General features: G+C 42.9%; 1 protein-coding gene across 1 annotated transcript in view; it reads right to left on the bottom strand.

The window, feature by feature from the left end:
• Positions 1-236: 236 nt before the first annotated feature.
• Positions 237-15,176, bottom strand: part of LOC138492736 (zinc finger protein 268-like) — a 77,243-nt gene continuing 62,303 nt past the window's right edge. Inside the window, exon 2 of the mRNA XM_069620112.1 lies at positions 237-5,173. Coding sequence (XP_069476213.1) covers positions 2,588-4,510 — 1,923 coding nt within the window. The 5' untranslated portion in view covers positions 4,511-5,173 and the 3' untranslated portion in view covers positions 237-2,587. The remainder of the gene's footprint in view (positions 5,174-15,176) is intronic.

The raw sequence follows: 15,176 nt of genomic DNA, 5'->3' as shown, positions 1-15,176 counted from the left end.
ACACAATCTGACATAATAGCTTCCTCGCTATGCTTCCGCGATTACAACAGAAGAGGAAACACCTGAAACACTGCTTATTTATTTATTTTATTTTTATTTGGAAGACAGAAGTTGGAGTAGAACACATTTTAAATATCTGGATCTATTGATGTTGGCAGGTATGTTGGTAGGCCTACAATTGCAGACTTGGTGTATTTAATTTCAATAGAAGCCATTCATCCATTGTTCTCCTAAGAGGTAACCAAATAGTTTTTTTTCTAGCAGTAATTATTCTGATTGGAGGTTTTCTGGCAACAAGGGCAGCAATTCATCTTTTCTAGTCTCCAGAAGAGGCCGATTCATGCTTATAGGAGATCCATTGATGAGCATTAAAATGATCTTGAAAAGCAGACATTGCAGTGTTCACGCCGATCATTTTCTGTGCATAGTTTCCAGGCTTACGGTTCTTGAGTCTTTGGATTTTACTACTGGCTTCTGTCATGGGACCTCCACCATTTATAATTGGCTAAAACATTGCCTAGGCTTTTGGTTGATTGTTAAGAGATAGCACTGTTGCAGCCAACTTATCTAGGCCAGGGATGACAGTTGTGGTGGGTACACTTTTACACAAGTTGTTATTCACAAGTGTCTTTTCATTGGTGGGAATTAGGAAAGTGCTTGCACAAGTTAAGTTCAATTTTCCGAAGGGCCTGAGCTCTGCAATGCTCATCTCCTCCATTAATTCTCTCTGGGTCGATGTAGCCAGTTAGATATGTTGTTAATACATGAAAGGATGACAGTGAACCTCTATTTTGGGCATCTTAGCTTAATAATCAGCTTTAATCATTGAGAATTGTTGCATGTACTCCTCGTACGATTAGCATTGTGCCAAAGGGAGCTTCCCACTGTAGAGTGTACTTTGCCTCTGTCTTGGTTGCCAATGATTAGGCGTGACCACAAGCCTCTTGTCTCCACCTTGTTTGAGGCCCGTTTGAGGCTGTGAAAACAGAACCAGCGCTAAGAGACAGGTATGCCTAGGTTCATGTGCTCATTAACATGATTAAACATATACAGTCATGAATTGTAAAGTTCTTAGACTCAGAGATACCACTCTGACGCATTTGGTGTGAAGTATACACTTGACACAGGAGTTATCATGTTAATGCATTTAATATGACCCCCTATCTTCTGAAGGTTCTTATTCACATTAAACAAGCTAAAGCAAAAGCAGATATAACAGAACATCACACCTATAAACAAGATTGCTATGTGGGCAAAGAGCATATTTGAATGTGCAAGTAATATAACAAGTGGTGGTTTAGTTTAAACGCATGGGTAACCTTTATCTCTTATTAAGCTACGCTACACTATACGCCAACAGTCTCTATGCACCCAGCAAGCATCCACCTGTCACTCACATTTAGAGCTGAGTGTGCTTCAAATTAAACAGCTCCTTATGGGGTTGATGAGTTTTGCTTAGCTGGGACTGGCTGTCTCGCTTGTATGCTGCTGCTCTGCACTCCTTCCCAGCCCCTCCGGCTTGAAATGTACTATCAAGTCTGCTGGGCTCCCTCCATCTCTCTCTTTCCCTACTTATGCTGGGCTATATATGTATCAAGTAACATGGCGGCTCTGCACATGTGGGATTGTCATATCCGCTGTTTGGAACAGTGAGAGAGCTAGCATGTCACTTTGTTCATTCGAGGTAGAACTCCTATGTGAAACTACGTTAGATTTCTTTTTGCATCTCAAAGTGGGATCTCTGGACCCATTAGTAAATGCCTTCACTGTACTCTATGGCATCTGTGAAGTTCTGCAACATCACAGCATCGTATGCTTCTATGGCCTATTTTAGCCGGCTGTCTGTTATCAAGGGATATCTTTCTTAATTGTTGCTCAGTGTTTTCCATTGTTCCCTATGGGCCTTGACTTTGCTAATGTGAAAGATGCTTCTGTTCACGTCTGTCAATTTTCTGTACTTGAATCCTTATCAGATAACACTTAACTGTGTGAAGTTAAAAGGCTGCTATCAGATAACACCTAATGGTGTGAAGCCATCAGGCTGCTAGCTGACAGCTATGTGGTTGGCTGATCTGCCGGTGCAGGAAACGCACCCTTTCCTGGTCATTGGCTGATCTGCAGGACCTAAGAACACTTGTGCATACTTTTATGCATAATTAATTATTATGTTAAAGTGTTGTGTCTGTGTAAAGAACACCTTTCATGGCTACAGGACCTATGAAATATGAAAAGCTGTCTTAAATTAGTTCACGTCACCTCCTTTATAAACAGAGTAAGTGGTCCTGACTACGTGTATTCATGTATTTATTAATTATCTTACACCTACAACTCTTTTTTCCTGTTGCTTTGTTCCACATTTCATTCATGTGGTATGTCCACACACCTTATTTTTTTCCTTGTGCAATGCAGGGTAATTACTACGACTGACACCTCTCTAGCAATAGCCAGGTGCTTATGATTTTGCCTCATATCAGTTGAGTGGGGTATTTTTTAGATAGTTTTACATTATCTCAAAGTAATAAACTGCTTTGTGAACAGAACCCATAAAGAATTGCAGAAAACCATGTGCAGGTTTATTTATAGTATGTTATTTTTGTGACTTAACCTTTCCTACTCCACAGTATTTTTTCTCATGTGTAGTCATATGAACCTTCTGACTGAAACATTTCTGGCATTTTGAGCACTGATGCGGTTTTTCTCCAGTGTGTGTTCTCTCATGTGCCATCAGATGCACTTTCTGACTGAAACTTTTCTGGCATTTTGAGCACTGATGCGGTTTTTCTCCAGTGTGTGTTCTCTCATGTATAGCCAGATTGCCTTTCTGACTGAAGCTTTTCTGACATCTTCCGCACTGATAAGGTTTCTCGCCAGTGTGGTTCCTCTCATGCACCGCCAAATGGCATTTATGACTGAAGCTTTTCTGACATTTTGAGCAATGGTAAGGTTTTTCACCAGTGTGTTTTCTCTCATGTAGACTCAGACTGCCTTTGTGACTGAAGCTTTTCGGACATTTTGCGCAATGGTAAGGTTTTTCTCCGGTGTGTTTTCTCTCATGTAGAACCAGGCTGCTTTTGTGACTGAAGGTTATTTGACATTCGGAGCACTGATAAGGTTTTTCGCCAGTGTGTTTTCTTTGATGTGAAGCCAGGTGTCTTTTCTCCCTGAAGCTAGCAGCACATTCAGAGCACTGAAAAGGTTTTTCTCCAGTGTGTATTCTCTCATGCTGAACCAGACTGAGTTTGGAATTGAAGCTACTTTCACATTCAGAGCACTGATAAGGTTTCTCTCCAGTGTGCTTTCTCTCATGTAGGATCAGACTGCGTTTGTTACTGAAACTTGTTTGGCATTCAGAGCACGGATAAGGTTTTTCTCCAGTGTGTTTTCTCTCATGCAGTACCAGACTGTCTTTATTACTGAAGCTAGATTCACATTCAGAGCACTCATAAGGTTTTTCTCCAGTGTGAGCTCTCTCATGGCTAACCAGACTGCCTTTATTACTGAAGCTTCTTCGGCACTCGGAGCACTGATAAGGTTTCTCTCCAGTGTGTTGCTTCATATGTTCAACCAGATTGACTTTATGACTGTATTTCTTTTCACATTCAGAGCACTGATAAGGTTTTTCTCCAGTGTGTTTTCTCACATGTTGTCTCAGACTACTTTTGAAACTGAAGCTTGTTTGACATTCTGAGCACCGATAAGGTTTTTCTCCAGTGTGTAGCCTCTCATGTAGAACCAGGCCCCATTTTTGACTGAAGCTTTTTGGGCACTCAGAGCACTGATAAGGTTTTTCTCCAGTGTGTCGCCTCATATGTATATCCAAATTGCCTTTCTGACTGAAGTTTCTTTGACATACAGAGCACTGATAAGGTCTTTTTCCAGTATGTAGCCTCATATGTTGAGCCAGATGGCCCATCTGACTAAAGCTTTTGTGACATTCAAAGCACTGATAAGGCTTTTCTCCAGTGTGCTTCCTTTCATGTGCAGTCAAAGTGCTTTTTCTACTGAAGCTAGTTTCACATTCAGAGCACTGAAAAGGTTTTTCTCCAGTGTGCTTCCTTTCATGTCTAAGCAGGCTTCTTTTCTCACAGAAGCTAGTTTTACATTCAGAGCACTGATGAGGTTTTTCTCCAGTGTGTTTTTTCTCATGTATAACCAGACTGCTTTTGTGACGGAAGCATGTTTGACATTCAGAGCACTGATAAGGCTTTTCTCCAGTGTGTGTCCTTTCATGTAACACCAGGTATCTTTTCTCTCTGAAGCTAGTTGCACATTCAGAGCACTGATAAGGTTTTTCTCCAGTGTGTTTTCTTTCATGTGCAATCAAAGTGCTTTTTCTACTGAAGCTAGTTGCACATTCAGAGCATTGAAAGCGCTTTACTCCTGTATGTGTTCTCAAATGAACTGTAAGGTGTATTTTCTGAATAAATGTTTTCTCACATTCAGAGCATTGATAAGATCTTTTTGGGCAGTTAGCATTTACAGGCCGAGTTTTGTTGACCAAATGCTTCATGACAGGGGCTAGTCTGATTCCAAAGAGATTTAGATTGTACTCAATAGCAATTTCTCAAGATGTACATTATTATACTTCCATATTTCCTATGGGAGATGATCTCTGGAGTTCAGATTGTGTCACCTCTGTGGAAATGTTGTGCTGTAACTTTCTTGAAATGTCCAGTTTGCATTTACATCAACAATGGCCGCATGGGTTCCCTGGTTGTAGCAGGTATCATACTAATTGAATGACTATCCAAGTTAGGCAGGTTGTAACAGACATGTCATAGAAACAAAACGAACTAATTCTGTTTGCCAATCCAGTTTGTACATTGTTTTTTTTTCCATTTTCATTATCTTTCAAATAACACAATGTCCCTCTAGGCTGAATGTTTTCCTATGATTAATTGTTTCACAGTTTCTTTTATTAATTTTCAAGAAGCATTTAATTCCAATGATAACACTGTCCTTTGGTGAGGGATAATGTGATGTAAGTGATAAAAGAAACTACTTCAATAGATTTCTACACATACCGTTCCTGAGCACACGGGCACCAAGACCTTGTTTAGATCTGGGAGCTCTGGCATATGTTCAATGGCTTCAAGTTAATCTTTTCATGGTGTTACATTTTCAGATCATTTTCCCAATTGGCCATCTTGCATTTCCTATTCATTTCAGTCCCCTGTGAAATCAAAATGAAAGATTATCTTTCTATATGTTAAACGGCACACAGAAACAACATATATTGGCTATATCCATTTAAATGGTACGATGTTTCAAAAGGATGCAGGGAATCAGGATAATATTTTAGAGGGGTAATCTATGGAAAAAGATTATGAATACCAGTAGCAAATATAATAACATTTTTTTTTTAACAGAGTACATTATGCTGGATTACTCATATTCCTAATTATAGCACTTACACTCCAACGAGAGAACTAGGAAACTCTATGGAACAACATTAGCATTTGTGGGCCAACCCACCATGATGCAAAAAGAATGTATGAATCTTAAAGTCAGGACAACCCTCAAGACCGGACGTGTGACTTATGAAATGTTTAAATTTTCACTCAAGACTGGACCACCCATCCAGTACTTATGAAATGTTTATATATTCACTCAAGACCCGACCAAGCGCCCAGTACTTATGAAATGTTTGTATGTTGTAAGGAAGGCATGGTATCAACAGTAAGACAGACACAAGTGACCACAGTTCAAGGGTGTTTATTGAACTTCAATTGGGTTTGGAAAACGCCTATCTAATCTTAAATCTAAAGATGGGAGCAAGCTACGACAATCAAATAATAATAACACAGTCCTACTGGTGTCTTGTCAAAATAAAAAGGGCCTATACTAATAAACCTATTGCCAATCCTTACCTCTAAATACATATAGTGTCGGAAACAATGTTATGCAAAAGAAAAGTGTTCAAGAAATTATATCTCAGGATATTCAAGCCACTGGTTTCCCTTCCCCAAGTTTTCAGCACGGAACAAGGGTGCAGTTCAAATCTTAAACATCATGGCTTTCTGTGCCACAGCCTCCTTGTTGTTCAAAGTCTCTTCTTTCAGAGGGCCTGATGCAACAAACAAATAATAAAGTTCCCTTCCTTCTAGGATTCTCCTACGCACACTTTTCGCAGGTGATTTACTGTTCACCTTGCATCCCGCTCCGCCGGGCTCAGATCCATTTTAACACAGAGTTTGGATTTTCACATATACACAATTTTCTTAGGATTTCTACATATCCAATATCTCTGGTGATTTGCGGTTCCCCCCGTCTCCCTCCATGCCGGGCTAAGATCCGTTCTAACACACATTCTTCAATCAGTCTCCCTCTGCCGGGCTCGGACCAATTTATCTATTGTAACACAAACTTGCTTTAACACAAAGCTTTCAATTGCTCTCCCTCCATCGGGCTTGGACCAACTTCCTCTACTTTGTCATCAACTTTCTTTACTGTATCAACATCGAAGATTTTCGATTGTGCACAGGATTTGTCTTGACCCGTTGCAAGACCACTTTGATTCACAATCCTTTGCCACTCTTTCACTTTTGTCAACTCTCAGCTTGACACCTTACAGAGACCTTCGATTGAGCATGCACACAGTGCCGGAGCACTCTGTCATAGGTATCGGATATCTTGGTTTCAAAGTTCAATCATTCATCTGCAGTTCAACTTTACTCGCTTTGGTTATCACACGCGTGTCATATAATGTCCGTTCGACCGCTCACCAAACTATGTTGCTTCAACACAGACTGTTCTTGTATCGTTCTCCCCAACTCACTGGCTGTGTTGTTATCACTAACACTGCTTTGTTGTTGGAGCCAAGGACAGTACCAGGGCAGCGGGCGATTCTCCTCACCTTGATTATCGATGCGCGCGGGCTCCTGGTACCTCCGACACACAATACAGGATTCTTCAGCCTGGTTTCCTGGTCTTACGCTTTCTATTCTTGAGGCTCCATGAAAGTAACAGTTCCTTGTCGAAAATGTCAAGGGAACTTCCCTCCTTGTAATCCACTTCGGTTTAATGTCTTTCTCCATGTGGCCAGGACACAGCCATCGCTTTTGGATCCAATTCCTGGGGGTGGACTAGTGCGGGAGGATCACCTGGGTGAGGGGTCTTCGGGGAGTGGGAGCGGGACACCGGATGGCAAGATGCGATATCCCCTTCCCTGTAATACCTTTACCACATCCTACTAGGAAGGATACGTAGGAACTCTAACCCCCCTTCTTTCCTACATGAACACATTTATACGGGCAACCCGCTGTGTGAGAAAACAGACTTAACACAGGAGCAGTATACCTGATGTGTCCCAATACAATTGGTCAGGCAAGGTAAGGCAATGACTTACCGACACTCACATCTGACTTCCATTAAGCTTCCCCAAACGGATAAAAGGCGGTTACCAGACATTTCATAAAAAAAATTGGTCGACTGGACAAATAGTCGAGCCAATTTCGTCGAAAACCAAATGGTCGAATTTTGTCGATGAAATGTCCGGACACCATAAAAGGCGGAGCACGAAAGCACACTCTGAGCGAGGCAAAGCAGACGAGGAAACGGCAGTTTTGAGACGGAAACTGCATGAGGGCCGAAAGACAGTGAACTACGAGTGGTTTGCAAGGAGGGAAATTCCCTTGGCCTTTCTGCAAAGAAAACGTTATGATCAAGAGATCCAGAGATTGGACAGCTTAAGGCCTGGAGACAAGTCTGAAAAAACCTGCATTGTGTGTCGCAGGTACCTGCACTCCTCCTACATGACTAATCGAGTCGGGGAGAAGCACCAGCCGCCATGGTTCCATCCTTGGTTCAAGAAAAAAGTAGCGACAGACTTCAACACAGCCGGTGAGTTGGGGAGACTGATACAAGACCAGTCTGTGTTAAAGTCAATGTTGCAAGCAGCAACATTGTATACCGAGCTCTGGAACCATCATTGTTAAAATGTGTGTGATGAAAGAGTAAAGTTGAACTGCAAATGAATGTTTGAAATTTGAAAAGATACAATATCATTGACGGAGTGGTCCGGCACAGCGTGCGTGCTCAATCGAAGGTCTCTGTAAGGTATCCAGCCGAGAGGTGGCGGAAGTGAAAGTAAAGAATAAGAGAAAGATTTTCTGAATCAAAGTGGTCCTGCGGCGGTTATAGCAAAACCTTAGCAAAATCAATTCTTTGATTTTTGATCTAGAAAATAAAAGGAAATATTGGAAAATTAGATAAAATGATCCAAGCCCGATTGCGGGAGATCAATTAAGAACATTGTGTTAAAGTGGGTCTGAGCCCGGCAGAGGAGGGCTGGGGGTGAACAGAAAATCACCTGAAACATTGTGCATGTGAAAATCCTGACAGAAGTGGGTCTGAGCCCAGCGTAGGGGGACCCGGGGTGAACAGTAAATCACCTGAGAAATTGTGCATATGAAATCCTGAGAAGAAAGGAACTTTGATGTTTGTTTGTCACATCAGGCCCTCTAAAATAAGAGACTTTGAATGGCAAAGAGACTTTGGCACAGAAGGCTCTGATGCTGAGGTTTTGAACTGAATCCATGTGCCAGTTAAGCCACAGTGTGTGATAAGCTCGAGTGTTCCGCCTTGTCCTGTGCTGAAAACGTGGGCAAGGAGAGGCAAGTAAGGATTGGCAATAAGTTTGTTAGTATAGGCCCTTTTATTTTGACAAGACTCTACTGGGACTGCATTATTATTATTTGATGGTCGTAGCTTGCTCCCATCTTTAGATTTAGGAATAGATAGGCGTTTTACCAACCCGTTTGAAAGTTCAATAAACACCCTTGATTTGTGATCACTTGTGTCTGTCTTAGTGTTTGATACCATGCCTTCCTTACACCTCATACCCTAACCTTGTTCCCTTAGTCCCATCACCACTGACTCCCTATCTTGAAAGAAGGGGATAGAGAGAAAGCTTGCAAGCATATATGTAAGTGTGTGTATGTGTGAGAGTGTGTGTCTGTGGGGGTGTAGTTGTGTGTGGGGGTATATACATGTGTGTGGTCATTTAAGTATGAATGGGAATGGAACCCTATTGTTGTAATAAAGATACATGCAATGCATCTTTTGTCCTGGGGGACTTGCATATCTTGCTCTTTCTTCCATACCAAGAATGTGATTGTGCTATTAATTGTACCTGTACAGCATGATGTAACATATTTTGCCTGCTTTCTTCTGTTCTATGTTGTAATGTTCAAGCGCCCTGATGCCCTCGGGCTACCGGCGCTTTATAAAAATATATACACATACACACACATACACATACTCCAAATTAAGCTACATGTACTCCTTGGTTTGGAATTGGTTATGAATTCACAAAGTGCAAGAGCCGCTCCTGGCTCAGTCAGACAAAATCATTCCTATTGAAAAGAATAGAGCAAAGAATCAGGTTTTTGTTAAACTGTATGTCTAAACCATACTAAAGGAATACATCCACTGGTGTGAAAAAACACTTGAGACACATGATGTTGCCCCCTTTAGAACTGCACTTCAGTTACAGCTTTGGAGAAGTGGAGATGAGTGCAGCCCAGACTAGCACCCCAAGGTGACACGGATAGTTGTAGAGAATAGACTGGCGAAAAAGAAAACAGAATCCCCCAGACCGTCGCTAAAATTGGCACCCGGAGTGGACTAATGAGTCCCGCTGGGTTTGCACTAGGGTTTGAAGTACAGGAGTGTCATGCAGAAAACATGTTCACACATCTCTGCAAAGATATTGATAATGGAGTGTGGGGGGAGGGTAGAAAAGAAAATGCACCTCCTTTGCTACGGGAATCCATAGATGCAATCCTTTATTTGGCTATGCAACTGAATGTATTCCTTAAATGACCATTATGAGGGGCATAAGAAGCAAGGACAGCTTTTGAAAATCAGCTCTCTCAAGGCCATATTTCAGTGGCTGCCGAGATGAGATGATATGATGTCATGTCTAAAGACAGCCACATGCCTTGCCAGGGGATAGCCAAAGTATAATGAGGTACATACAATGGTGCCCATTAAAGAATAGGAGTTTATTATTCTAAACTACTGCATGGTGATCCTGAGCCTCCCCACAGTACATAACGCCAGCCTCTGCTTCCCCTAGGATAAGTGGAATCATTGCAGGGGATTTAAAAATATGTACCTGTATTTTTTAAATCCCTGCCTTTAAGTTGACTTTAGGTTTTTCTTAGTTAACTGCCATTTGAAGCCAAGGACCTTTGACAGAAATTCTTAACCGTTTTCATTTAATCAGTTTCACATGGGTTGGTAGGTACAACCTCACCCGTCCCTTCGGCTCGACAATCCTGGCAGCATTACATTAAGTATAATTTTAAGTTTTACTGTTCAACAACGGCTACACATACATTGCTGATTGGTTATAGGTTGCCTTACAATTGTAGGAGTGAATGGGCTAATATTAGGAAGTGCAAATATTAGCTCTACATGTGAAAAAATATACAGAACTGCTCAACCAGATTATGAGAGCGTTCGTAACGTGTTTCTATTTAGAAGTTGTGAAGGCATCATGAAGCACAACACAGACAACAGACTTCAAGTTTAAACAAAAGCGGTTTATTTAACTGAAATGTCAGGATGGTTGAAAGCATAACTTGCCCTATGCTAATGTGGATTTTCCCTACCGGAATGAAACTAGGAAAGCAATTCTAGAAACTATTAAACCAATGTTTATAGATGTCAAACTTCAAACGAAACAGTGTTTAACTCAAAGTTCTGAGCCTCTTCCAGCTCACAGCTTTCTCTCAGCTCCCCTTCCCCAAGCATAAGAAAGGTCCATGGAAGAAAAGTTTCAAAGGTTACCTTCTTCATTTGTGTGCAATATAGACCAATACCAATCCTTGGGGTTCCCTTCCCCATGTTTTAAATAGTACAATCGGAACAAAAGGCTCTCAGGATTCTGTTTCAAGACAAGTGTAGTTGAAAAGTGTTGCAGTGATTTTGGTGAGATTGTGTCGTGATGTCTTTAGATCTCACCAATTAGGATTCTCTGGTCTAGGCGGAGTTGTCAGACCACACGGACCACCCATCACAGGTCACACAACCAGGATCCCTGGACTCCTGTTGGGCGTGTTTCGGGGTGTCCTTAGCTTTCACCATTCAGGGTCCTCTAGTTTAGGCACAGTTCTCAGACCACACAGTCCACCCATCACTGGTCGCGCAACCAGGGTCCCTGGACTTCTCAGCCCAACATACAAGTTATTTGGCACTTATGCCTGTCCTCCAAGTCAGCCTTACTTGACTCTGCACCCTAACAACCAGGAGACCAACACAGCAATCTTATATCCTTTGTCTTTTCCTGAATCGTCTCGTGGCCCTGCCACCATGTATCCTACACCCTTTGCCAAGTAGTTGTCTTGCCACACTGCATTCATTCATTAAAGTTCATTGCTCATGCTTTCTTTAGTCTTTATTGCAGTCTATTGTAAGGTTAGATGTAAGTCACTGAGCAACACGGCTTTACTATGATTTGAGTTTCAATTAAGAGTTAAAAAGTATTCTTATATTTCTTAATCAAATTCAAGTTGGAAGGCACACTTGCATTGTCTCAAGGTAAAGGTGTTTTAAAGTTCGCAATTCAATGTATTTATTTAATTGAATGGGGAAGTTTCCCTGTAATGTGATGATCAAAAGTCTAAATCTCATATAGAGGTATTCAGTATACCTTGGTTTCTTACAATGATAAGATTTCATGTAGTTCGACATTCAATAGGTGGACAGGCACTTGTCTGCGGTCCTGTTCAGAGCTCCCTGGTTATTGTGTGTCCCTCTGACACTTACCAGCGACCTGCTCCTGCTCCCGACGGCTTCTGCTGCGGTTTCCACTGGGAAGGGGGACACTGCCAAGAAGATCCCTGCTTGCCTTGCTGCTTCTTGTAAACGCTGACAGCGTTCTTTGAGACCTGGGCCTGCCGGCGTCCTGGTTTGACATCCAGTTCCATCTTGGCTGTCCCTCAAATAGCAGGTCCCCTGCTGGTCTACCTGCTTCTCCTTCATGGCTCTCTTTGTTGGTTTTCTTTGCAGGCCCTCTTTCTCCTCGTTGGTCATTCATTTTATACACCTGCAGCCCTCTAACAGGCTGCAGGTGTGTCAGGTTAATTAAAGCTGCCTGACTATAATTAGGTAGACATGCCTGACCTTACCAGTGTTTGGGATGCTGCTTCCTGGTCTAAGTACCTAGGGGTTATTCTGCATTACTCTCAGTTGCCTCTTCTTCGTCTCAGTACTGTCAGGTGTTATATGTGGAATCATGAGGGGAATTGGCTTGTAACAGCCTATAAAGGTTGGGGGAGGGTTAGGTTGATTATTACTAGGAAAAGGGGGATACCATGTCTCGCCTAGGGGCATCCCACTCCCAATCCTCAAGGACCCTCCACCCAGGTGATCCTCCCTCCCTTCTCCACCCCCAGGGTCAGGATCCAAAAACAATGGCCTTTCCCTGACCACCTGCGTAGAGGATCCAGAGGCAGAAGGAGTGAGAATACCCTCAGGTTTCTCACAGAGTTCAAAATACACTATATTGCAAGTGTAAATACGTGTTGGTTTAGTGAGAACATATCATGTTTTAATACATACAAGTGTAATATGCATTGGTTCCCAGACTTACGACAATATTACAATCCAATAGTAATCGTGCCAGGTGCTCAGGGGTAGTGGTTTCTCTTACACTAAGCACAGAGATTGTACACTCTCCAGAGCCTTGCTTTGGATACAGCACTATTCTCTGCTGCAAAACCTGTCCAACTCCAGGTGGGGAATTAGACTGTCTTTGCAGTGGAGGTTAGGCTCTGGTATGCAGTATGCAAGTATGACAGCTGTCACCCGTCTATTTAAGAACTATTCTTGGATCTGGGTAACCATCACAATTGCCACCCATTCATTGGAACAATCTCTAGAGTTTTGTGAGGACTCCTTCGATGTCGTTCCTTTCTTCTGAGGAGCCCCTTCCCATGAGGTCAGGGAGGTGCGGCCGCTCCCCGATAGTCCCCCTGGGGGTGTCATTCAGCAGGAGGATCTCATGGGGAGAAACTCCCCCTCAAAGGACAAGGGTGACCATCCAAGAGAAATGCGGTATGCCAACCCTCCATCACCTCCACCCACTTCCTACACAGCCTCCTATTCCTTTACTCAACCCTCTGTTGCCTACACTTTCATTTGTTTCTGTAGCATTAATAATCCAGGATTAACTAGGACGAGGAAGAGTAGGGATGACTTTAGAAAGATTTCTTTGGGAGGTACTGGGACGGGGAGAACATGAAGAGCAATGCAGAGTCCTCAAGAGAACGAACATACACATACTAATTGTTCTGCTAGATTCAAGATAAAACCAGACAAAGTACGTACCAAAGAGTTGAGCCCTCCCGGGAGGAAGCACAAGTGTGAACACTGTACGGCATGAGAAGAGGAAGCAGGTCAGGACGCAGAAAAGGGATCCAGTCAAAATAGGAAGGACAGCACGGCAAGCTGCCTGACTGAAGCTCCAGGTGTTCCTGAAGCTTGGGAGGTGTGGAGGAGAAAAGCCACACAACCGGGAAGAATTCAAAGACTGCAGCAGAGCAGCTGCAGGACAACAGAAGTCCATGGAAGCTAGAGGGACCCCACAGCTGTTGGCAGACGCAGCGGAGAAACTGGCATCCTCACGGACCATGCAAAAAAGATATGCGGATTGCTGGGAAGTCTTTGGGACCCCAGACGGCGGTGGCAGGTACAGAGGGGCTGCAGAGAGCCGCCAAATTCATGCTGTGGCTGGTGGCGAAGCCGAGGTGGCAGAGAAAGCCCGAAAGGATCAGCTGGGAGCCCCTTCCTGAATAGTGGGAAGCCGAGAGGAAGGCCAATGACATCTTCCTCATCGCAGTATTAACAAGAAGATAGAAGAATAAGATAAAAGGGTCAGAATCCCAGCCAGCCATGACTACCAGAACCATACTTGCCAAGTTAATGAACCAATTTGGTCAAAGCCAGGGGAAGGGAGTCATTCCCCTGGCATTGTGAAAACACTGAGAACGAGATACCTGGAGAAGGGAGGGATTCTCCAGAAACCCAATAAATAAGAAACAGTTATGGGCAATAGGGAATGTTGATGTTTGAGCTGGAACTTTACCTTTTGAATTTGAACTCAGAATGTTACTGCTTTGCAATCTGGAACATTGTTTTGTGCCTTGGAAATGGATTGCGACCTGGGGAAGGGAGTCATTCCATCAGGTAAAGATCCCATCAAAGGGATTGGTACTGTGAACCATTTTCCAGAGGAAAGGAGCCATTATTCTGGACCCAGAAGATCCACTACTTCATCGGTTTAGTAAGAAGTTTAAGGGACAGAAGTAGGGTTTTGACATTAGATGGTGGACCCTTGATTTACACGGACACCCTCACTGAATCCTTAGTATTTTTAGTTGAGGTAGGGAAACTCCTCTTAGAGTTAGGGAGAGGTGGTTTTCTCTTTATTTCTGGTATAATACAAGTTTATGCCAATAACCATGCCACCTGTGCGCCAGTCTCCTCTTTCTGCACCCTTACATATGATGTCAGGAATGGGATGTGGCCTAGTTGATACAAACTGGGAGGACCCTAAGATTCACCAAATTATGGGACCAAGCCTCTAAACCATATATGGGCACTACACAGTCTATTGGGGTTGATCTCTCCATCAGCTATGACATAACCATACAGCCTGGAAAGAGACAAGGCCTTCCCAATGATCTAGCCTTGACAGCATCCAAGGGCGCATACATCCTATTAGTTTCCAAATCAGGGTTTGTTTGGAAACATGGGCTAGATGTAATGGCTGGGGTGTTGGACCCAGACTATAGAGGAGATATTAAAATCCTGCTCCAGAACAACGTAAACATGCTTGTCATATAAAAGCCAAGGAGAAGATTGCTCAGGGACTTCTGGAGAGTGCACTGTTGCCCAAACTCCTAGAAGTACCAGAGCTAGATTACACAGAGAGTGGGGCTAAAGGCTTTGGGGAAGCTGACCGAGATCCAGACCCAGACTGAGAGCTACCCAAAAGGAGAGTTGAGGAGTGGGACACTGAGTTAATCCCAGATGTACCGTTCACACAACGTAATGATGCTTTGCTGGCTGAAATCTTCCTCAGAGTCATCCCTGAGGAAGAAGGCAGAAGGAAAGATGGTCCATTTATTTTCTTTAAAAAGGGATTGTTATACAGAGGAGATGCC

Source organism: Ambystoma mexicanum, chromosome 10, assembly GCF_040938575.1.
Source record: "Ambystoma mexicanum isolate Mex_15411 chromosome 10, UKY_AmexF1_1, whole genome shotgun sequence".
Classification (NCBI taxonomy): domain Eukaryota; kingdom Metazoa; phylum Chordata; class Amphibia; order Caudata; family Ambystomatidae; genus Ambystoma; species Ambystoma mexicanum.
Note: the sequence above shows the minus strand (reverse complement) of the source record. Positions and strands in the feature narration are given on the sequence as shown.